At 36.3% G+C, this 24,600-nt stretch overlaps 2 protein-coding genes across 2 annotated transcripts; one reads left to right on the top strand and one right to left on the bottom strand.

Annotated features, from left to right (window-relative positions):
• Positions 1 to 2,180: 2,180 nt before the first annotated feature.
• Positions 2,181 to 10,898, bottom strand: ca2 (carbonic anhydrase II). Its single transcript, XM_067434783.1, has 7 exons — positions 10,686 to 10,898; positions 9,188 to 9,385; positions 8,421 to 8,539; positions 8,244 to 8,336; positions 7,287 to 7,349; positions 7,030 to 7,185; positions 2,181 to 3,457 (listed from the first exon to the last, which is right to left on the bottom strand). The coding sequence occupies exons 1-7, from the start codon at positions 10,717 to 10,719 to the stop codon at positions 3,338 to 3,340; spliced, it is 783 nt and encodes a 260-aa protein (XP_067290884.1). The 5' UTR covers positions 10,720 to 10,898; the 3' UTR covers positions 2,181 to 3,337.
• A 2,584-nt stretch (positions 10,899 to 13,482) lies between these two features.
• On the top strand, positions 13,483 to 15,636 carry rbis (ribosomal biogenesis factor). The gene is made up of 3 exons (XM_067434853.1): positions 13,483 to 13,882; positions 13,976 to 14,092; positions 14,300 to 15,636. Exons 1-3 carry the CDS (start codon positions 13,772 to 13,774, stop codon positions 14,366 to 14,368), a joined length of 297 nt encoding a protein of 98 aa, XP_067290954.1. The 5' UTR covers positions 13,483 to 13,771; the 3' UTR covers positions 14,369 to 15,636.
• Positions 15,637 to 24,600: the final 8,964 nt, after the last annotated feature.

The following is a 24,600-nucleotide window of genomic DNA, read 5'->3' as shown; positions in this document are numbered from 1 at the left end:
GACATGGCACCCCAGACCATCACTGACTGTGGGTACTTGACACTGGACTTCAGGCATTTTGGCATTTCCTTCTCCCCAGTCTTCCTCCAGACTCTGGCACCTTGATTTCTGAATGACATGCAAAATTAGCTTTCATCCGAAAAAAGTAATTGGACCACTGAGCAACAGTCCAGTGCTGCTTCTCTGTATCCCAAAGTGGCTTGACCTGGGGAATGCGGCACCTGTAGCACATTTCCTGCACACGCCTGTGCACGGTGGCTCTGGATGTTTCTACTCCAGACTCAGTCCACTGCTTCCGCAGGTCCCCCAAGGTATCGGTGCTTCTCCACAATCTTCCTCAGGGTCCGGTCACCTCTTCTCGTTGTGCAGCGTTTTTTGCCACACTTTTTCCTTCCCACAGACTTCCCACTGAGGTGCCTTGATACAGCACTCTGGGAACAGCCTATTCGTTCAGAAATGTCTTTCTGTGTCTTAACCTCTCGCTTGAGGGTGTCAGTGATGGCCTTCTGGACAGGAGTCAGGTCGGCAGTCTTACCCATGATTGCGGTTTTGAGTAATGAACCAGGCTGGGAGTTTTTAAAAGCCTCAGGAATCTTTTGCAGGTGTTTAGAGTTAATTAGTTGATTCAGATGATTAGGTTAATAGTTCGTTTAGAGAACCTTTTCATGATATGCTAATTTTTTGAGATAGGAATTTTGGGTTTTCATGAGCTGTATGCCAAAATCATCAGTATTAAAACAATAAAAGACCTGAAATATTTCAGTTGGTGTGCAATGAATCTAAAATATATGAAAGTTTAATTTTTATCATTACATTATGGAAAATAATGAACTTTATCACAATATGCTAATTTTTTGAGAAGGACCTGCATATAAAAAGAGACAACATCTGTCTCTGGGTCAGAAAAATAAGCTTAATTCAAATGTTTTTTGTTTTAAGCATAAAGTCATTAATAATATCTAGCCGCTAGAGGTCACTTATAAAAAATAAAAGAAAGGAGTAGCTTGATGACACCTTGATTTTGCAGAGCTTTTATTATGCCACAGACGAGTGCTTACATTTTTAGCCGTTTTTTGGCGAAATGGAATTAGATCCATTTGAGTGTGTTGAAAATTGTTATAATTATAATCTGTGCGTTCTGATTATTATTAATTTTTAATCTTACCAAGCATTAACCTGCTTTCTTTGAGCTTATTGAAGTGCTTGTGTGATACGTGACAAAAAACGCAGATACTAATGCTGCCTTTAAGTGCTCTCGGGAATTATCTTAAATAAGAGTTTCCTAGGTAAAACAAAAATGCACATGAATGCCCTCACATTTTGAAACTTGAATGCAATGATCTCGTAATCACGACTTCAGAAGTCGGAATTATCAAATTTCCGATAGCAAGTGCAGGCAGCATAAGAGCAGATTCAAACGCATCCAGACGGAGCGAGTATTTCTCATTAAGAAGGAAAGAAAATGATAAAAATGTGTTCTCATCTAATGCAGCAGAAGTAGAAGAGGTTCAGTCAAAACACTGCATGAGAGAATAACATGAGCCTTAAATTTCCCGCCGACACATTGCAAGCTTAATTTAACATCACAACTGACAAAACATTTGGAATAACTCTGAATCAGTTACGGAAATTATTATTTTTGACGTCACTACAAGGAAATAACCCGGTTTATTAATAAAGTCATGTAAACGCGGTTTACTTGTGTTGTCAGTTTACTGGTTTGCATATAAACAGGGAGAACTGGTTATTTCAATAAGCTGAGATTCAAGGATGGACATGAAACTGTAATTCAATTTCACAAAAAATAAAGAGTAATCCCTTACTTTACTTTTTCCAAGGGAAAAGTAATTCAATGAACTAATTACTTAATAAATAGTTACACCCAACACTGTAGACTTCTTACTTGAACATTTATTTTCATGTTACTATAAAGCTGCGCTGAAACAATCTGTATTGTCTAAAGCTCTATATTACATGTGCTTTGACTTTACAGGAATAAAATTACTACAAACCTGAATAAAAAAAGCGAGAAAGTGCATATTTGATATGGACAGCAATCAAATCACTGCCTAGCACCTTTAATTGCTGAAATAACCAAGGCATTAGTAAATACAGCAGTATTTTTATATACCATATAAATACTGTTTATGTGGCAGCACAAAAACATGACACGCATAGAATAAGCATAAAATATCTTTATTTAAAATAACCTGATCTGACTGGATCAGAGTATGGCTGAACAATATTGCTTGACATAGCCCTCGAATTCAAGTAAAGTACATACTACATTACACATAAAATTTCAAACCCGTTGTCTTTACAAATGCATAATGTTAGACATGAGTCCAGTGGTCCCAGTGCTTCAGAGGAGCTGATGATGACCTCCTTGCTTAACCTGCAGGATTTATCAATTGGCATATTGGCTTCTATTAAGACTCACTGTGTTGCTTGTCATGGTTTGTGCATTGCTGCACGCAATACAGCTGAACAGACGAATTTCACTCACAGTCCAAGGTTAAAGCATATAGCAAAACTCAACAAGGAAAAGCACATTTAAGGAATTATAACAGGGCTTCATGCAATTATTGCTACTTTTTTTTAAACTGAAATCTTATGCATAGCATTTGCTATAAATGACATCTTTCAGAAATACAGAAAATAATATGCAGTTACAATGATCTGAGGCACAGATACTCCAAAACCAAAGCTGCTCTGATTGTACAGTATGTGCTAGATTTTGTGCGTGATTTCCCAGTGTGCCCACATGGACATTTTGCCGTGTGCGTTCATTTGCAATGGGGATTTTCTAGATCTTGCAGCCTGACGGCAAAGTGCACTGGGTTTCATTAAGCTTCGGCACTGCTGAGGCAGCCAGAGATTATAGCCTGGCAGGGAAGGACAGCAGGCACAGATGGCATGTGATCGGCCGTACACCTGCGTTTTAATCTGAGATGGTGGCCTAATATCTAAACCAATACAAATAGACTTGTATATATTACTTCTATTGTTTTGTTTGTCTGTGCATCACATATGTAAATCAGAGCGGCATACAAAGTTGGCACACATTCTAAATCCAGATGATTCAAGCCTTTGCACTAATGAAGTACACCAGAGAGAATGAAGCAGAAAGAAAGAGAGAGGGACGATGCAAACGCACGTTTCCCTGCATAGCCTCTTTACTCTCCAAACAGCACATCTGTTCTGCTGGACAGCTGGCAGGTTGCCCAGCATCACTGCATGGAGGGTGAAGGTGCTTTGAGGCCCTTGGCCCGGGGCCCCGCGCTTGCATATCCTACTATGGGAGGGAGGGAAGGGCTGGCGGGGTCTGGGGGATCCTTCACTTGAAAGATGCACAGACTTTACGACCTTTAAGGGGCTGAGGGGGGCGATAGTTATTCACCATGCAGCAGGCCTTCTCTTTCTCTGCGGTAAAAAGCAGAGATCGGAATTTTTTCATCTGTATAGAAAGAGAAAGAATGGGAAATACTGTGAGTTTTCAGCATCTGTTACTTTTTATGTGTTCAGGTTAAACATTAATAGTCCCTAAACTGATTTTCATTCGCGCTCACATTTTGTTGCATTTCATGTTAAGTTAATTTTATATTGATAGAGTAAATAATTTAACAGGCTGCTAGGAAATGAGGCATGTCGACCTGAGGTTATGTACACATTACCAGCCTCGAACCAAAGTCGTGATGTTAACATTCAACAGGGCCATGTTGAATTTCACAAAAGTGCTAATGCCACAGAAGTTGAATGGAGGAGAAAATACAACTGACTATGATTAGACGGTTTTATATATTTGTCAGTTGTCTCAAATGAGGGCAAAAGTCTAGCCGGTTTTAAAAGTTCACTCAAAAATTATTAATTTATTACTTACCCTAATGTCGTTCGACACCTGTAAGACCTCCGTTCATCTTCAAAACACAAATGCAGATATTTTTGTTGAAATCCGATGTCTCAGAAAGGCCTTCATTGACACCAATGTCATTTCCTCTTTTAAGACCATAGACCATAAAGGCACTAAAGACGTCGTTACAAAGCCCATCTCACTACAGCGGCTCTACAATCATTTTATGAAGACACGAGAACAGTTTTTGTGTGCGAAAATAAATGAAATAGTGACTTATATAGTGATGGGCCGATTTCAAAACAAAGATTCTAACCTTCATGAATCAGTGTATCGATTCATGATTCGGATCGCGTGTCAAACCGTCAGATTGCTGAAGTCACGTGACATTGGCGATTCAAATCCTAATTCGATATGCTGATTCATAACCGTTCGAATCTTTGTTTTGAAATCGGCCCTTCACTATATAAGTCGCTATTTCGTTTATTTTCGCACACAAAAACTATTCTCGTGTCTTCATAAAATGATAGTAGAGCCACTGTAGTGAGATGGGCTTTGTAACGACGTCTTTAGTGTCTTTACGGGTCTTGAGAGAGGAAATGACATTGGTGTCAATGAAGGCCTGTCTGAGCCGTCGGATTTCAATAAAAATATCTTCATTTGTGTTCCGAAGATGAACGGAGGTCTTACGGGTGTCGACATTAGGGTGAGTAATTAATGACAAAATTTTCATTTTTGGGTGAACTAACTTTTAAGACTAAAAAAATCATTATAATAATATCAATCATACTTGCATGGTTTCTCATTGGACTGCACACATTTGGGTAGTACACATGATTTTTATTTAAGCAGCGACTACAGTGTGCTATATAACACAATTTTTTATGTTAGATGCGATTAATTAATCTGACAGTACCAATTCACATATTTACACTGATTCATATTAATTAAGAAATAACATCCAATGTACTTTAAAAAATATTTAAAAATGTATTTTATATTTAGATGACCAATCACACTACCATTCAAAGTTTACGGTCTGCTAGATTTTTAATTTTGAAAGAAATCTTTTATGCTCATCAGGGTTGCATTTATTTGATAAAAAAACAACCTCTAAAACATTAATTCTGTGCAATATTATTACTTGAAATGTAAAATTATTGATTTAAAAATGATAAATCAACAGTTAATTCAACCTCCACAACATTTAGTCATTCGTGCAAATCATAGTAGCAGTTTCTCATTCCTTCCAATAAATTGCAAATGCTTTTGGACATGCATTAATTGCTTTCATAAAACTCTCTGCTCTTTTATAACATTATAATTTGCTTATGTCCTGTCAGTCAAAATGAACTATACTTGTGAATGCTGAATAGTCATTCCTCATTTCATTGCTTGAGTCATTACATACAGAAATTTTGAACTAGTTGTCAAAATCTGTCAAGCTAATTTTACACATTTTTAAAAATCTTTTTTTTTTTTTTCCGGAAAATGTCTCCTGTGTCTCGCTGTGATGTAGATGAAATGATGTGTCCAGACAGAGAGGAATGTCTGGATGTGCATGAATGATTACAGTCCTGTATGTTCAGTTCCAATATGTACTGCAATATTGTTGTGCACAGCTCTACCCAAAGGGAGTTTATGTTTGTTGTAAATAAGGGTGGATTTTTTTCTTTTCCACAAGGCTGTGAACAAATTAGAATTGCAAAGAGCATATGCAGTAAAAATGTTACATACCGGTATTCAGTGTATTGTACTCAGTTACCTCACTAAATGCAGTAATGTGTAACTTTACTGTATTTTTCAAATGGCTATGCAAATAGTAGTGCTGTCTTGAGCATTTTCAGGTAGTGTCACCAAGATGTGACTTTTTTGCATTGACAAAACATTTACAAAAATTGTAACCTGTCATAATGAAAACACGACAAAGCCGTTTGACTATCTTGTTCATAAACAATGGTGGCAGGACTTTTCATCTTGATGACACTGACACATTCATTGACACGAATACTTGCTTTTGAGAAATGAACTACACTGTAATTGGTGGCTGTCGGCCTATATCAAAGGTACATAACAGATATTAGCATTTCAATAAGTTGGTAATTTAATATTATTTCAGTTAAATATTTTTTTTACCGTAATTGTTTTATAGTGCGCTGTGTACACATAATTATTACCATATAAACATTCAAATTATATGGTTTTGAACTGTAAAATAAACAGTTTTTAACCGTAATAACCACATTATAAACCTTTAAATTATATGCTGCTGTCCCGTAAAATCTAAAACGTTACTGCCGTATGTTTTTATGGTAAAGTTCTGGCAACCACAGCTGTCGTTTTTTTACCATAAATTTGATGGGTATTTTTTTTACAGTGTACAGTTTTGAATTGTAAAATAAACGGTTTTCAACCATGATTATTACATTATAAACCTTTAAATTATATGTTGTTGCCCCGTAAAAACTAAAACGCTACTGCTGTATTTTTTACGGTAAAATTTTGGCAACCACAGCTGCCGTTTTTTTACCGTAAACCTTACGGGGATTTTTTTACAGTGTATTTGAGCAAAACACACTTTTGCAGGCTGTCAACTTGGTTTTGCAGTTAGTACTAATTGTTTTGAGAACTGCATTAAATGTTGTGCAAATGTAAATAGTGATGTGAGAAATGCACCAATGCGACTGAGAAAAACTGTAATAATACATTTGTTTATGTGCAAACTGCAATATATAACCGCAAAAAAGTTCTGGATTGTTTTAGTTCAAAAGAAGAGACTATTTTTGGAAACTTTTGAAAAAAAACTTTCACCAATTTAATTTAAAATAGAAACTCTAACTACCCACAAACTTTTGAGCAGAACGTTTACAATTTAAACCTAAAATTCCTAAGTACATTTTTTTTAAAAATTACTTTTAATAAGTTTAATGTGTTTTGCATATTTTACTACCCGTTTGCAAACCTTAATCAAATAGGATATGTAAATTTGGATATGTTATTTAAACCCTGTTCAAATCAACAAGCGTGTGTTAACTGTGTTCTTTGACCTTTTAGTGATGCACATCCAAATCTCTACTATCCCGAGATGCCACACTTCAGCACTAAGCATGTGGCTTTTACACTTTTTAAACTCTCCCTCATGCTTGTATTACTGGTATAAATTGTGTAATGAGCAGGACCTGCGCCGAGCTGACGCTGATCGTGTGCTTGCAGACGATCCATGTGACGCTCTCGTGCAGAGGAGGGGTGGTCAGAGACCCCAGGTACGTCCAGTAATCCAGAGATTTCGGGAGAAGGGTGGTTGGGTCAAAGTTTGTGAATGGATTTTGGCTTCCCTGCAAGATAAACACAAAATTGACAGTGAATGAAGCAGAACTGATTTCAATCTTTAGCAAGAAAAGAAAAAAAAAGACAAAACAATAATTGGTAGACATGCCTTGCACTTGATAGTATGCAGAGCATCCAGAACCTTCTGAAGCTTAGGATTGTCTTCACCGATCTGATAGGAGGGGAAAAAAAATCTTAGATTTAGTGGGAAGAATGTAATTAAGACATAATATTTGAAAGAAGTATTTTTATGCTCCTCAAGGCTGCATTTATTTGGTTACAAAACACAGTAAAAGGTAATATTGAGGAATATTAGTACTTCATATTTAAATAAAGGTTAATTCATTTAAAATAATATTTTTTCTACTTTTATATATTTTAAAATGTAATTTATTCCTGTGATTAAATGAATTACTCCAGTCTTCAGTGTCACTCACATGATCCGTCAGAAATCATTAATACACAGAATCTTTTTTTCTTTTCAATTAGTGTGCTATATTCAATAGTCTGCTAAATATTATCTGTGTGTGTGTGTGTGTGTGTGTGTGTGTGTGTGTGTGTGTGTGTGTGTGTGTGTGTGTGTGTGTGTGTGTGTGTGTAATCCTTACGTTATGGGGACAAAATGTCCCCACAAAGATGGCAGTATCTGAAATCTGAAGTCCTTGTCCTTGTGGGGACATTTTTAGGTCCCCATGAGGAAAACATCTTATAAATCATACAGGATGAGTTTTTTTGAGAAAGTAAAAATGCAGAATGTTTCCTGTGATGGGTAGGGGTAGAAAATACGGTTTGTACAGTATAAAATCCATTACGCCTATGGAAAGTCCCCATACAACATGGAAACTGTGTGTGTGTGTGTGTGTGTGTGTGTGTGTGTGTGTGTGTGTGTGTGTGTGTGTGTGTGTGTGTGTGTGTGTGTGTGTGTGTGTGTGTGTGTGTGTGTGTGTGTGTGTGTGTGTAAAAATAGCAAAAGCAAAAGTGATGCACCCGTTCAATTAACCCGTTCCTGTGTTTGCTGATAAAGCGGTTAATAAATAAGCCCTAAAATGAAAGACTGCACACAGACCTCCAGAAAAACTCCCACCACAGCAAGACCATCAGGCTTATCGACTGCATCCTTAAAGCTGGGATATTTTGTGTTCCAGTGGACCAGATGGAGCTAAAGATGAAATTATTAGGAACATTAATATTGAATGAAATTTTTATTTTGCCCGTTTGCCCATGTGAGCTCATCGAGTCATACCTCGGCTGGGTAGCATTTCCCATTGACCGTGTGCTCGGAGCCTTTGTCGTCACTGGCTCCCCAGTGGAAGTGGAACTGTTTGAGTCTGTATTTGCCTGAGATCGGGCCTCCTGTCAGAGCTAGAGCAGACAAGTGCAGTGATTAATGTAAAGATAAAGTCTGTTATATAATGTGTTACATTTTAAACTTGCCTTTTCTGTCAAAGTTCACGAGAACGACACTTGAAAGAAAAAACGCTCTCTGCTTCGCCTCTTTAATGCAGTTCTTGTGTGTGTACGTGTGTGGTTTCCCACAACTGTGCAAAGTAGCTTTCAGTGGAGAGCGAGAAGGGTCAGGGAGGTGTTGCTTTCAGATTCTCATGCATTCATTTAATTTTAGACTTTACACCAGCTTAGACATGCCATAAAATAAACTAAGACCTATAAATAAACATAACCTATAAAATTGTATTTGCACGCTGTCTATTTTAAGATGAAACACTGAAGAATACTGTTGTAAATTAATATTTAACTACGTAGTAGGAGCAAAAGCCAACTTTTGAAATGCTTTTCAATGACTTGCCTTCCTGAAAGAGACCATATTCAATAGTGTGCAATAATACTCTGGGATTGCATTAGTGAGATGCAGCCTCCTTATTATATAACCTTTCCTTCTAAATATTATCTAGGTTAACACTGCAGTCGTTTCAAGAACACTAAGTTAAGCTAATGATTAATACAAGAATAGGCTGGAGATTCATTATAAAAATGAACAAGGAGGTCACAAACTTGAGCTGTCGTTATCATCGGCGAAGTTCACTTGGAAAGAGTGTCCGCTGTTCACGATGTCCAGAGAAGTGCTGGGTTGGTACTGCAGTGTAAGCGGCTTCAGTTTTTCATCATAAGACGCTCCACTGGTTTGAATGTCTATTGGAGACTGGCGAGATCCATTAGCAATGGGGAACGTTTCACACCATTTATGAGGTCCTACAGTGAAGGTGACACAGAGGTTAAACAGTGCCCTTATATACATCTGGGACAAAAATGCATTTACAGAGCACGATAGGGGTGTAACGACACCCTCATGTCACGATTCGATTCATATCACAGTACTGAACTCACAATATGATATTATAGAGATAATCCAAGACATGCTAAAAGGTTAACAAAATATGATTAAAATGCTAAATTTGGGATAACATTGGGTTTGGAAATGAACCAGAATAAAAATATTCATGCTTCTGAAGCTGAAAATACAGAATTAATGTAGACGAATATGCTTGCACAGATATTTCAAATAATGTAGGTCACTTTTTACTGGTAACAAACGATATTTGGCATTATCAGGAACCACAAATATTATTATTATACATTATATTCATACAGATTATGACAATACAAATTGGCACTATAATCCACCATATAAATTGCTGCATTTTTGTATTGTGATATATTGTAACACGATATTATTACTCCCCCAATACATGAAATTACATTCAAAAAACAAAATATACACATTTAAGCAGCATCCTTCCGATATTATTGCTCTTGAGGGAATAAAAATGACTTTTTATGCAAAAAAATATGCATTTGAAACCAAAAATGGTAACATTAAAGCCTCTATGTATGATGCTTTATAAAAGTATTTTTAATGCATTAATTATGCCTTGTAATGTACCTTATAATGCATTGCATGGTATTTTGAATTATTGTAACCTCATAACTAAGACATTATAATACACCTTTAGGAAGTATAGTGCTTTAAAGCACGACAAACAACCTTTTTTTAGATGCGACACGGAATCTGTGAATATTATAATGCATTTTAACTATTTATGAAAAGATATAAAGAAGATTATGAATACCTTTATAAGGCATTATACATAAAGGCTTTGAGTTAAGTGTTGCCCTAAAAATGATATACTTTTGAACATATTTTAGGTAAAAAATTTGCATTTGAATTGCAGTGTCCAAAGTATTATCTCTATTTGGGATTTAATAAAAAATTTACGTGGAGAAGAAAAAATATATAGGTCTAGATTTGACAAATATATGCACAAATAAAATGTATTTTTTCATGCATATAGCCTAGTAGGCTATACATAAAATCTGTACATTTTGTACTTGTCACAAGCTGACTGGGTGACAAGGTGGACATGTCTTAGTTGCAAAAGGTGCAAATGTTAATGAGGCATAATCTGGTTCATTTTAGATGTTATATTTGCATAGCCTTTGAAATCACATATGAATATGAAAAATCATAATCACGTGTGAGGTCTTAGCCTACCGTTATGGTCTGCGTATCCCCAATCGTGAGACATTATGACAGACAGCTGTGCGAAGTCCTGGCTCTCAAGTGTCCTGAAGAAGTGTGTGTCCTCAGACAGATGAGCTGTAGGTTTATATAGCGCCTTATCGGACGCAGTGTGTTCACATGACCGTATATTAAGTGTGATCAGCAGGAGGAGCTACACCAGAGATCGATATTGCGCGCGCGCGCTCTCTCTTTCGGAATGCGCGCTCGCGTCGGTGGGACTATCGGAGTGCTGCTTTGATCATCTAATGATATATTCGACAGGCATTATTAACCTTCTGGGACTGCGGATCAGATACTAGTGGCGCGCCAGGTTCTGGTGACGTAGAGTGACAGTGTGACAGATTAATGACAGTTATGAATCATCACTCGGTGTGAATGAATGGACGGAGGTTTACGCAACACTCGGCTAGCTAATATTTGCAGCTTTAGGACTGAAAACAGAAAGGTTTTTTGTAAATGGGATAGGCTGCAGTGAGTGGGAAATGATGAATATATTGTGTATACGCCTATAGGCGACTATTTTATAGGAGGCTATAGTGCCACAAATGTAACGAACACCAACAGATATACTAATAATAGCCTGTAATTTGTGTATTATTATTATTATTATTATTATTATTATTATTATTATTATTATTATTATTATTATTATTATTATTATAGGCTCTACAATAAAATACTTTTTTAACATTTATTTTATTTATTTAAATTTTTAGAATGATTATTATTATTATTATTGGATAAAATAGTGAAAATAACATGTAATTTCTGTAAGTACACTGCAAAAATGCTTTTCTTGATTAATAATAAAAAAATAAAATAAAAAAATAAAGATAGGCTAGTTAGACCGGAAAGAATACAAAAATAGCCTACTTAATACGAAAAATATTTTTGCTGTGTATTTACATCAATTACATGCTATTGTCAGTATTATTTTATCCTACAATTATGAATATATTATTTAAATAGCCTGTATATATATATATATTTGTAAATGTATATGCATATATCAAGTTACTAATATTTTGGATTTGATTGCCATCTCGTGGTCAGGGGTTGCAACTACGGTAACTCTTTCTATGAAGATGAATTATAGCCCCTAGTGTTGTAGTCAAGACCATACATCTAAATGATGTCTATGGTCAAGACCACCTAATCCGAGAACAATTTGAGAACGAGTTTGTGCGAAACCAATGTGTGTTGATACCAAGACAAAGACCAGTACTTTGAGGGGTTGAGACTAGACAAGACCAAGGCAGGGCAAACCGAGTTGAGACCAGAACTGCTTAAATTCATAAAGAGCCACATTACTGCCTGAGACTTATTTTTAATCTTAAATATAATTAGAATAAGACACTATATAGAGCTGTTACCAATCAAATGAAATGACCCACACTGTAAAAAAATATTTTAAAAATAAGTTACGTGATAAAAAAATAAGTTGCCTTAAATCAATCAATCAATCAAAACTTTTATTCAGGACACACACGGTCCAAAAACATATAAAACTAATACAATAATATCAATACAAACACACACACACACACACACACACAAAAAATATATATATTTTTTTAGTTAATTTAAATAAAAAAAATTTAGTTGATACAATGACATTTTTTTCAGAATTGATAATTTTTATTCAAATATTATTAAAAGATTTTGTAAGCGTATTGTGTGTTTTATTTCTGATGACGCAGTGAAACATGCCAAATTGTGCTATTTTCATGATTTATCAAATATTTTATGTGGTTCAGATACAATAATAGTTTGAGTTTCTATTTATTAAACATTGAACATCCTTCATTGTATCAACTCAAATGTTAAATTTCAATAATAATAACAACAACAATAAAACATTTTTTTTTTTAAGGCAGCCAGGTTACTATGTTAATAAATAAATCAGACAATGCACTGTCAATGTATTAATATCTTAGCAGTTGTGGTCTTGACTGGTCTTGAAACAAAATCCAGAGTCATCTAAGTCTGAGACTGAGACGAGACTGAGTAGCCTACAAATGTGGTCGAGATCGAGACAAGACCAAGGCTTTCAAAAAATGGTCTTAAGACTGGTCTCAAGACAAAGATCGGTCTCGAGTACTACAACACTATCAACCCCATTTATAGTTTATTCATGGTATTACTATTCTATAAATATATTTTTAAACGCCTCATTAAGAACAAAGCTACGTTAGAACAGTTACATTTATTTAATTTTTATAATTGCTTAAAAGTCTTGCATTTACTTTTTCAATGTGCATGCTCATCCATTTACACTAATTTATAAATGATTAAATGAAGTCCTTAGCAAGGGATATTACTGCTAATAATACACTTTTATATATTTATGGTAGAAAATGTACAAAATATCTTCATGAAAAATTATTATTTTTTTAAATATCCTAATGATTTTTTTTTTTTTTTTGGCATAAAAGAAATCGATAATTTTGACCCCTGCAATGTACTATGTGTATGTACAATGTACTATATGGCCTATGTGTACATGTTCACAGTTTTTGTTTATTATTAAAGATAAATAAATGAACAATAAATGTATATTACTTTATAGATATTTTAGAAATTGTAATATTTTAGCTGATATATCTAAATCTACCATTCAACATTTACCAATCTTATCGCGGAGCCCCTGAGAGTCGTTCAATAGCTAAAACTTGAACAAACATGCAGATTTAAAGAGCTGAATTGAGAGAAAAAAGTGCAATGTCGTAGGACCTTTTTCCAGTGCTGTTCGCGTACTCGCCACATCACTAGATGGCGCTAATCAGTCTTCACGTTGACGGGAAAGCGCAGAATCCACTGCACACACGTGGTGGAGGTAAGAGAGCTGTTTATGGTTCTAATCATAGAGGTTCAAACTGCGTGTTCCTGTTTACAGAGGCAACGTTTTTATATGTAGTTGAGTTTGTTTCGTTAGACACGTTTAATTTCTACTTGAGTGTCGAATACACATCTAGCCATAGTCATTTAACTGGGACGTCCAGACGGCTTCATTGGGTCTAGTTTTCATCAGGAAGTCGACAAGCTGCAAGATAAACATGGCCAAAAATAAACAGAAAGGCAAAAAACAGCAGAATGTATTTCAGGTTGCTAACAAACAGTCAAAACCCAAGACCAAAACGAAACCTGTCAAGACGTCCCTGAAACATGTAAGTTCGTGTTCATTTACATTAATAACGTGTCCAGGACTGAACAGTTGTGAGACTTTTGCTTTGAATATGTTGACATTCTTCTTCCCCCAGATAAACACTTTGAGAAATGAAAAAGTGGAGAGCTTAAATCAGATGTTCACCGAAGTGCAGCGAGATGTAACGAGCATATCAAAATCCACATCTAAAGAATCTAAAAAAGGACAGAAGGTGAGAGCTTTGTCCTGCTTTTTTGCAGCTGTAAGATTGGAGTAGATAAACTTTTTGTAAATAATTTGCGTAAAGTGCGCTGGTGTTATGTAAGTATGCCACTTGCATGTTTTTAAAAAAATCTAATTTAATGACATGTATGTTGTGTCCAAGTGTATAACGTGTGCATTGTAGATTTTAAGGTCTTGTGTAAACTGTATATTTCAGGTGGTCAGAGAAGCTCCACGGGAAGCTGTTAATGTTGATGGTGCTGCACAGCTTTTCTCTCAACTCTAGAAGAACATATTACATACAGAAAAGGACTCTTGACTCATAGAGTATACACAATTTATATATATATGTATATGTATATATGTGTGTGTGTGTGTGCTGTCAAGCGATTAAGTGCATCCACAATAAAAGTTTATGTTTGCATAATTTGTGTACTGTGTATAATTATGTATAAATACACACACACACACGCGCATGTATATATTTAAAGGGGTGGTTGTATGCGATTTCACTTTTTTAACTTTATTTAGTGTGTAATGTTGCTGCTTGAGCATAAACAGTATCTGCGAAGTTACAGCGCTGAAAGTTCAATGCAAACGTAGATATTGTCTTGTAAAGTTATAGCAGTTTATTGCCCACAAAAACGGCCGGTTTGGACTACAACAAGCTTCTTCCTGGGTTGAACATCATTAACCCTTGCTATTATCATAAACACTGCCCCCGTGAACATGCAACAAAGTGGACGAGGCTATGTCACAGTTAATACGGAAGAGAGAGCTGTTGCAGGATATTTCTTGAGCTGCAAATTAGCATATTACAATGTTTTCTGAAGGATCATGTGACACTAAAGACTGGATTAATGATGCTGAAAATTCAGCTTTACGTCACAGGAATACATTTTAATAGATATTAAAATGGAAAACAGTTATTTTAAATGTAGTAATATTTTACAACACTGCATGTTTTACTGTATTTTTGATCAAATAAATGCAGCCTTGTTGAGCATAAAATACTTTTAAAACATAAAAAAATAAGCTTACTGATCAAGATATTAGAGCAGATATGTTTTATTTTAAGTTTGTATGTGTGATAACAGCCCAAGACCACTAGAGGTCACACTCACATTCATTATAATAGCAGTGCACTACAATAACAGCAAGGCTGCAGATCAACTGACAGATACTTATTTTTCTTCCATTTAATTAAAATATATCTAAATTGTGTTTGGACAAGCATTTGAATATTTCCTAATAAACAGTCATTTGAATGTGTTAGTGTTTTGAACTAAATGTGCATCTCTAGCTGACACGTTATGAGGCACTCAGTGTTTGAGAGACACAGACATGCTTATAATAGCATTACACTTAGCATCTGTCTGTTTACTGGAGTGTAAGTGCTCTCCTGACAATATCCGCTTTATAGCAGAACATTTTGGTGTTGAAATTCATTCAATCTGTCATTGAGGTTTTTTTGCCGAAAGCCCGGATCATGAGTTTTAGAAGGAATGAAAACAAAAGTCTCTACTTAGAAAATGCTTAGTGCTTAAAGTGCCCCTATGATGGTTTTTCGAATATTCTCTTTCATGCAGTGTGTAATATTGCTGTTTGTGAATGTCAAACATTCTGAAAAGTTGTAAAGTCGAAAGTTCACAATAAATAAATTATTGTCTCTCAAAAGAAAGAATCGACTCTGAGCCGCCTATACGAGCAGGCCCGGATTGGCTAATCGGGAGCACCGGGAAAATTCCCGGTGGGCCGGTCTGTTTTGGTGGCCGCGAGGGCCGTTGTTGTCATGGCACTTGGTTGTACTATGGATGCTGTCCCCAGGCTGCCTGCACTCACAGCAGCCCCACTTTTTTATTTTACCGCGGTCCAACTCTTTTTATTTATTATTTTACCGCAGTCCCACTCTTTTTTACTTAATATTTTCTCACAGAGTGCAGCCTGCAGGTTAATGATGACGTGATTATATTTTGACTCCCTGGCCCCGCCCCCGATACAGCGCCTTGAAAGTTGCTCAAAATAAAAAAGTCAGATAAAAATGGGTAATAGGAAGCGCAAAGGCGGCGCTGAAAAGGCCAGAATAAAAAAAAAAATAAGAAGGCTCTGGAAACTGACGCGGCCAAATGTTCTAAGCTGTGCACATTGTTACTCAAAAAAACAAATGATGACGACGAGGCCGGTAAGTAATTATCCCGTTAAGGTAGTTAGGAGCAGTGCAAGATGCGACCGCGCAAAACAATGCTGTCTGCAAACCATGTTCATGTATCAAACTGTTTCTTAGCTCTTCAGCAGCAGCCGCCTCTAGTCCGTTTTGCGTGTAGAGTGAAGAGCAAGGCCCAGTAACGTTACCAAGCTCCAGTCATGAGCCCAACACACCCGAATGGGCAGGTAGGATTGTCATTCATAAGTAATAGGAAGAGAGCCCTGCTCAATGAAAAATGCCCTGAGATAATAATGATACCTGATGATTTAGGTTCATTAATGAAACTGAGTGACTTGATTTAAAAGCTTTGTAAAAAGGGGGTATTTGTGGTGAGAAATAAATGTAACAAATTTCATTTAGTGTCAGAAAGCGAGCGAGGACCCAGTTGTGAAGAGATTAGCTCTTACTGTGAAACACAGGTAAACTGCTATTGTCCCATAGTGTGTGAATAAGCAAACATTATCACTGATTTCTTTTTTTTCTAATTTAGTATCTTACTTGTTTCCAGTTTAAATATCTAAATATTCTTAATTCAAGATACATTTACTAGACAAGTGAAATGACATAAGAAATTGACTTGTTTTCTGAATTAGAAAAAAATAATCTTTTCTTCATTTCAATTTTTGGATATTTAGGAATATTCATTCTTTAAAAAAAAAAGAGATTCTGATACTGTCCTGTTATTTACTGTTCTAATAAATCTTCACTGTGAAACAAAACTTAAGCTACTGTTTTTGCACTGTATTGAAAATTATATTTTTCAAAAATACAAAGAATTATAAGGCTGTAGAGAATAGTGTACCTTATGCAGACTTATATTCTGAGGTTGGAATCACATTATTTTAATATAGTCTGTCGTGAACTAAAGTGGGCCGGTCTAAGGCATGAAACTCCAGGGCTGAAAATGAGTCTCAATCCGGCCCTGTATACGAGCCATTTGTATTTCAAATCCCACTGCGTGACAGTTATAGGTCACTAGAAAATACATTTGCATAATGCCCGCATATGTTGTAGCCTAGTCTATGCCCCTGCAAACAAGTTGACCCACCCACAAACGTCATTTTATTGAGGGCTGCAAATCTTGTTGTTGAAAGATGGGTCAGTAGGTACCCAGTTTATTTAGCCTACCAACTTGCTCCTCAGAATCACAACCTGTAAGTAGGAATAATTATTAATGCATATATTTTCCACCCAGTGTTTAAAATATGTAGTTTTGTGTTTTATATTGTGTAAGTTTTTGGCTAACTGGCGTTATTACTGTTAGTGAAATACTTCTGCTAAGCAGCTGTGGGCCACTGTTACCTAAAACTGTTTATTAATGTAGATTACCTGTCGTTCTTACTACTTTGAGTAAAGGTAAAGGATGGAGCAAGATTCGCTTTACAAACATTTGTTATATCAGTCATTCACGTTAGTGCTTAGTTCATGTATGCACCATTTTATATATATATATATATATATCCTGCATGTGTGCCACGCTAAAATACAATTATGCTGATGGTGAGGAAACGCGGTTGAAACATCTCATAGTGTCCTTGAAAATGTACAAAAAGTAGTGTATCACTGAGAAACGCCCTGCTCAAGTAGTCCTTGCGATAGATGTTCAGGTTGAGTAACTATACATGTTTCATCGTTGGTTTCACTCTTGGACTGTTATGGTAAAATCAGAGCCATAGAAAAAGTTTTTCAATGGCTCTGGGTAAAATCAACCCGCTTCTGACAAGTGCTGTAAGTGGTAAACCAATCACAACACACTGGGCCATCTGGCCAATCACAGCAGAGTAGGCTCATGGAAAGATGTAAACCTGTTGTTGGAGACCTTCAAAACAAAACGAGGAGCATTTTAAACAGCATAATAAGGAACCTTTAATATCTATAGGTAGTGCTGAAAGGTGCACTATTCAAAACAAAGGCTTATTTTGATGACGCAAAGTTTGAGCGCAGCATCTTGGGACATGTGGTCTTCACCTCACAGCCGGTGGAAAATAGGACTCGGGCAGAAATCACGTTCATGCTTGCAGTTATTAACGTTACTGTAGTGTAAAGCAGAGCAGGACCGAGTGTTGTGGAGCTGAGCACGGCCGCTGGAGAGATTGTTTCACAAACACACGGCTCGCGAACACCGGGACTATTATTATGACGGGACGGGACACAGTCGCCGGGCGCCTGCACTGATCCCCTCTTCCGGTTATGATTATGAGGTAATGGAGCTCTGTTTATCATATTAGATACATTTAAGTGTGTTTAAAATGAAGTTATGACGTTGCTCTGTGCGTTCGCGCAGTGCTGCTGTGACACTGTGACACACACTGCTAAGAGTAAAGCGCTCCTGCCAAATAAAACCCAAAACCGAGGGTAGCGCAGATATGACGCGATTGACAGGCGACTTCATCAGACGCTATGCTGAAACGTCCCAGTCTTTAGTTAAAATAGCAATTTTCTCACAATTTACAAATAGTTGAAAACACTTGGGATATTGTAAGTACTCAACTGAACAAAATATATAACACTGGCCTAGTGGTTTTTGGATATTTTACTGCAAAAATACTACATAGTGCATATTTAATATAACAGAAGGAACATTACATTCTCTCACATAAATTAAAATATATGTACTCCTCGAAATGAAAAAAAAAATGAAAAATAACATTTGTGACATTTTAATGAATAATGAAAGTGCAGGCAATATGAGATTTGTGCAAATTACCCTGTCAATATATGACACAAAAAATGAGATGTTTTAGGATCAATATTTTGTGCTTGGCTTTTTTGGGAATGTGTTTTTTGAACAGCTGGAGGTCTTTCATGAGGCAGTGAAAATCGTAAATGTATAATTCTACTGGTAATTCAGCAGCATCTCTCCACTGCATGTTGCTCATGTCAGTTCTGCAGAAAAACAGATGATTGCTTTCTAAGCAGAGTAACAAACAGTTGGTGAGCACTAGGTGTCCATATCTTCCTCAGACAGGAAATGGGAATTTGCTCTGACGGTCAGAACAGGGTGTGTGTGTGTGAGTGTGTGTGATGGTGAAAATCCACACGTAAGCGTTTTCTCTACAGCTGTCAAGATTTCTTCTTCTGATCTCCCTGATGCTTCTTTGCAGTGAGATTCTGAGCGCCGCACAGCATAAAACTCAAGTCTAACACACTCGAACACGCACACACTCTCCAGTCTCCAAAGAACTAATGTGCCAGACGATTTCTCCTTAGACTGGTCTTTGGCTCTGTCTCGCGTTCATTTGTCACAAACCCACAGATGATATCGTTTTTCCTTCCAGTTGCCTGTTTATGTGGGAAAGGGATTTTTGTGCTCAAGTAAATGGATCTTTACAACAGACTTTCCTAACTGAAGGGAGCTGTCAGCAATTTTGCTGTGCATTAGTGTGGTGAAGGTCAGTATTATCAGGGTCTCTGTGGTAATTTCAGCATTACTGATACTGTCTGATGGAAAGCACTTAGAATTCCACACACACCGTGGCTGTTGCCGTCTGCAAAACCTCCTAGAGTTCTTCAAAACAGGTCAGATCAGCCACAAACAGTGAGGTTGAGCTGGTATTGATGCCGTCCCCTAGAAACCAGAGCTGGATAAAGAGTCAATCAATGTTAATTCCTCAGCAGCACTTTGCTGTGCCCTGCATTGGCAATATGTTCCGTTCTGGTGTACCAGAATAAATGCTTGTGTTTATCTCGGGTCAGTTGTGATCCAGCTGCTTATTAGCTAAGATACTGGCAAGATACAGCAATTACTGTGGAACATTCATAATTTATTTAAGTGTTGAACTACTTTTAACTTGAGCTTGAGTTTTTAGTCTCTGTGAATGGCCTCTTAAAAGAAGTTTAAAAAAAGTGTCTTGAGTCAAAACTAAGCCTTTTCCATTCATCAGCCCTGGCACTTATTATGGCTTGGGCATCTCACATTTTTAATTAAAAGCAAAAATGTGTTCTGTGTGAATGGTCTCAGTCTGATCGGGTACATTTTTTTTTCTATTAATCCATACAATAACATATTTCATGACTATATGAAGCAAATGAGCTGTTCCGCTGTGTCCTAAAGTCATTTATCTTCTGTGTGCATTCAGATACACTGATAAAAATGAATCGAGGCTGTAATTGTTACATTAAAAAATCATTATATTTTACAAATAAATCTTTGTTTTTTACTTTACTTGGATAAATGAGTAGCTCACTTAATTTGGATTTTTGGCAAAAACATATTCTGTGTAATGAATTATATATCACACTTCTTATTCTAATAATCTAGATAAGGTTTTGTTGACGTGCATTTCTGACTTACTATTTAAGTTACATTTACCAAAAATATTTACTGCTGGGTTTGGCTGATACAATGAACCCCTTTCACATGGTGATATTGCAACATAAATCTAGCAGTTTTTCTCATATTTCATTTTAGGGTAATTTTATAACAGTGTTGTCTCAGGTGTGATCTGTTGCTGTTTTGAGGATGTTTGCTGCTTGATCAATATATATTAAAGATTTTGTCACAACTTAATTTTATTGTTTACAATCTACTTGCAAGATGTAAGAAGATTTGTAGTTCCCAGAATGCTTTGCGTGAGATTTAATTGTAAGACATTTATTTATCTTAATGGGTTTTTAAGCAAGATAAATGAAATGGACAGCTTGTTATTATTGTTTAATGTTCTATTAATGTGGGATTTAGAAACTTTTTTTTGTCATGTTGAAGTTTTGGGGGTTACCATGGTGGTGATGATTAGATCCTGAGGTTAGACTGACGACAGTTAAGCACATATTGCTTTGCTCAATGAGCAACCGTTTTATAAAAGTACTGAGGATCGTCTCTACTACCGAATATTACATATAGTGAAATATAACTAATGCATGTCTTACAAGAGTATTCACTTTTTATTTTTACATCTAATTTTAATGGTGCTTAGTTGAATTATGTTTCTGCTACACAAAGTATTGAGTTGTGTTTATCAGGAAGATTGAGTTGAAATTACTTAAGGGTGCATGTTGCAGACGTTTAAAAGCTATTTGGTCAAACACAAATTTGATGAGTTCAAAATACTTAAAAGTCTGATGCAGATAGTTGCCTTGAGTTTTTTTTGAGTAAAACCAAGGTGATATTTTTTACACTGCACATGACATTAGAAAAATATTTTTTTGTTTAAGTTTTTGCATTTTTAGGTTTTTGCTAAGTAGCATTTCTCACATTCCATTCATTCCTATGGGGGTCAAGTTGACCTGTGAGGGAAGGATTTGTTACTTTTTTTAAAATTTCAACCACAAAACTTCCGGCAACTTGCTCTGCAAGTAGTCTGGCAAAGAGTTCAAGCCCATTTCGAATCCGTCGAAATCGCGGCACCAATCAGAAACGTTGGGGTGGGCTTTACACACGATGACGACAGCGCAGTGACGGTGAAGCAGATTTTGTACATTACAAAGTACATTACTTTGTTACTTTTCATTCCACTTTTTCTTTATAGAGTATTACAATATTCTTCACACTAAAAAAAGAAAAAATATTATATATATATATATATATATATATATATATATATTTATTGCAGGTTTAGTACGTCATTATCGACATTTATATGCTTAATTTTTGCTGTTTATTTTGTCTACGAACCCCATGTTTTGTTCTTGAACAGGAATAGACCATCTGACCCGTATGTTAAGCGAGTAGCCACCATTTGGTCAGTTGTTCTCGGACACTGAGAAAATTGCAGAGGTGCTTTATGAGATGCAGAAGTTAGGCTTAACCAGCCAATTAAAAATTAGTTTGAAAAGACTGACAATCAGTGTATTTTTGTTTCTATCCCAGTGGGGACTTTAAACTGAATGCACACTGACTCATGAGGACTTGTTTTTCATGAGGAAACGGCATTTAAAACACAGATTTTTTTGTTGAAAATGTAAAAATACAGAAGGTTTTGTGTCATGGGTGGGGTTAGTGTTAGTGTTAGGGGAGAGAATATAGTTTCCACAAAAACCATTACTTTAATGGGTACAAAGTGTGTGTGTGTGTGTGTGTGTGTTTGTGTGTGTATTTTATGCTCTTAAAGGTCTGAGTGCAGCTCGTTTCACACACGAATGACTCACTGCTCACCGCAGACGTTCATAATTATAGACAATCCAGTGATTAACCCTACGTCCTCACATCAAGTCTCGTTATGCCCTGAATGCCACCGAGATGAAAAAGGTGCTGCATGTTGTTCACATTAAGACTCAAATTGATTTAGCTGCTCCAGAGCTCGTAAAGAAAAGCGTCATTAATCTAGACCGTGGCTGACCTTCAGTGAGTGAGAGCTACACGTTCCCCTACGGTTTCTGAAGTTGATTCACAACCTGTACTGTACGCAAACATCTTTTCGGACTCCTAAGAGCATTATGTAATGTTCAATGGAGATGATTTGAGATTTTATGACCATACTCTCAATTAAGCTGCATGTAAGTTTTCAGTTGAGTAGCACCCAAAAGCAAGCCATTTCATTTGTTGACCCAATTATTGTATTTTGATTTTTTGTTTAAATGCACTGAAACATACACATGCAGAATATATTGCTATATTTGCAAAATTATTTGAGTTAGTTTTTTCTTGCCTTAAAAGAAATAGAATGCGGTTAGGGTGGGGTGAAGATATTTTCTATACCATGTTTGCATGACAGAAGCTACAGTCAGGAAATCAGAGAGAGAACAGCTCTTTTCTGCTCAACATGCACAGCTTGACAGAAAATTGAAATGTCTGACAAAGGCTAATGTGGATTTGTGTAGGAAGGACGGAGGCATGTCGATGCTGATTTGACCAGGATTCAGAGGAGTAATCATAGGAGATCAGGACAGCTGCACATAGATTCTTGTGTGCTTTCATAGTCTTGTTGAGTATAATCAAGGAGAGTTGTTCTGCCCACTGGCTGCTTCCGCTTTATTCCAGCCTTTTCTTCCTCTAAAAAGCTACTTCACACTCAGGCCGTTTTTCTTCGGCTGTATTGATTACATAAAGACCCTTAAGTCTTTTTGCCGGCAGTCTGGGTTCACGACCTGAAGACAGACAGAGGAAAGTTTGATCCTGGTATCAGCTCAGGAGCGAGACTGACTCTGAGTGAGATTCCTCTAGCCTTCAGTGTGGTTATTATCTAGTGACTTTCAGAGTGTTGACCTTAGTTGGAAGGAATTACTCTTCAGGATTTATTCTATTGAGTTTCTGTCGTGTTTCTGAGACTTTGGAAAGAGTTGTTTAGAAGAGTTGTGCTTATCCTTAGAGTTTGAAGATGGTTCATAATGCATGTTGTAATGGTGTCTTGCTTATTTCAAGCATTACATTAAACACAAAGGTAGAATGTTATTGTGCACTAGCAATTGAATTGCTGTGACACATACATTTTTTTTATTTATTGAGAGTTATTAAATTCTGTCAGGTTTCCACTACACAATGTGTTTAAGTATATCTGGCAATTTTATATTTAAGTGTTAGTTCACCCCAAAATAATCTTAAACTTTAATGACCATATCACACCAGTCCTCAGGTCTTTACACTGGCTTCCAGTTACATTTAGGATCGATTTTAAAGTACTATTACTTGTTTATAAATCACTCAATGAGCTAGGACCCCAATACATCGCAGATATGCTGATTAAATACAAACCCAACAGATCACTCAGATCAGCAGGATCAAATCAGTTAGAAATACCAAGAGTTCACTCAAAGCAAGGAGAGTCTGCCTTTAGCTATTATGCCAGCCGCAGTTGGAGCCAGCTTCCTGAACAGATCAGATGTGCTCCAACAGTAGCCACATTCAAATCCAGACTCAAAACACATCTGTTTAGCTGTGCGTTTACTGAATGAGCTCTGAGCACTGTATGTCCGACTGATTGCACCCTATCTTATCTCTTTATTCTTTTTATAATTGTTTTAGTTTACCTTTGTTCTTATCTTTGGTTATTGTTTATTTTATATGTTCTTTTGAGTTAAATATGACGAGTGAAAACTGGGTTTGATGGAAATAGTAAGTTTGACAATAAGGTTTGAGTATGTGTAAATCTGTGGAGGGTATGATGAGTGAGAATGGGTTTAACAAGAAGGTTTCTGAGTAAAAATCAGGGAAGAGTGATCAAAATGGATGTTATGAACGTGTTTGAGAAAGAAATGAATGAGAGGTGCTCTAATAAAGATGGTACATGTTTGTAGGCTGTAAACTGAAGAATGTTTATTTTTATAACAGGGATCTGACCTTTTTTTTCTTTTTCTTTTTTTTCTTTTTTCTTATTATTGTCTTTACAACTGTTTTTAACTATGCTTGTTTTAAATGTTTATTCGTCCATATGGTA

Source organism: Pseudorasbora parva, chromosome 24, assembly GCF_024679245.1.
Source record: "Pseudorasbora parva isolate DD20220531a chromosome 24, ASM2467924v1, whole genome shotgun sequence".
NCBI classification, from domain to species: Eukaryota; Metazoa; Chordata; class Actinopteri; order Cypriniformes; family Gobionidae; genus Pseudorasbora; species Pseudorasbora parva.
Note: the sequence above shows the minus strand (reverse complement) of the source record. Positions and strands in the feature narration are given on the sequence as shown.

What these genes read in the sequence shown, in the direction of transcription:
- ca2 (XM_067434783.1), bottom strand. Translation starts at nt 10,719, where the DNA reads ATGTCTCACGATTGGGGATACGCAGACCATAACG. An exon ending in CGATGATAACGACAGCTCAA is followed by an intron (nt 8,540 to 9,187) that starts GTTTGTGACCTC and finishes TGTCTGCTCTAG; the next exon opens with CTCTGACAGGAGGCCCGATC. An exon ending in TCAGCGTCAGCTCGGCGCAG is followed by an intron (nt 3,458 to 7,029) that starts GTCCTGCTCATT and finishes CTTTCTATACAG; the next exon opens with ATGAAAAAATTCCGATCTCT.
- rbis (XM_067434853.1), top strand. Translation starts at nt 13,772, where the DNA reads ATGGCCAAAAATAAACAGAAAGGCAAAAAACAGCAGAATGTATTTCAG. An exon ending in TCAAGACGTCCCTGAAACAT is followed by an intron (nt 13,883 to 13,975) that starts GTAAGTTCGTGT and finishes TTCTTCCCCCAG; the next exon opens with ATAAACACTTTGAGAAATGA. An exon ending in AATCTAAAAAAGGACAGAAG is followed by an intron (nt 14,093 to 14,299) that starts GTGAGAGCTTTG and finishes TGTATATTTCAG; the next exon opens with GTGGTCAGAGAAGCTCCACG.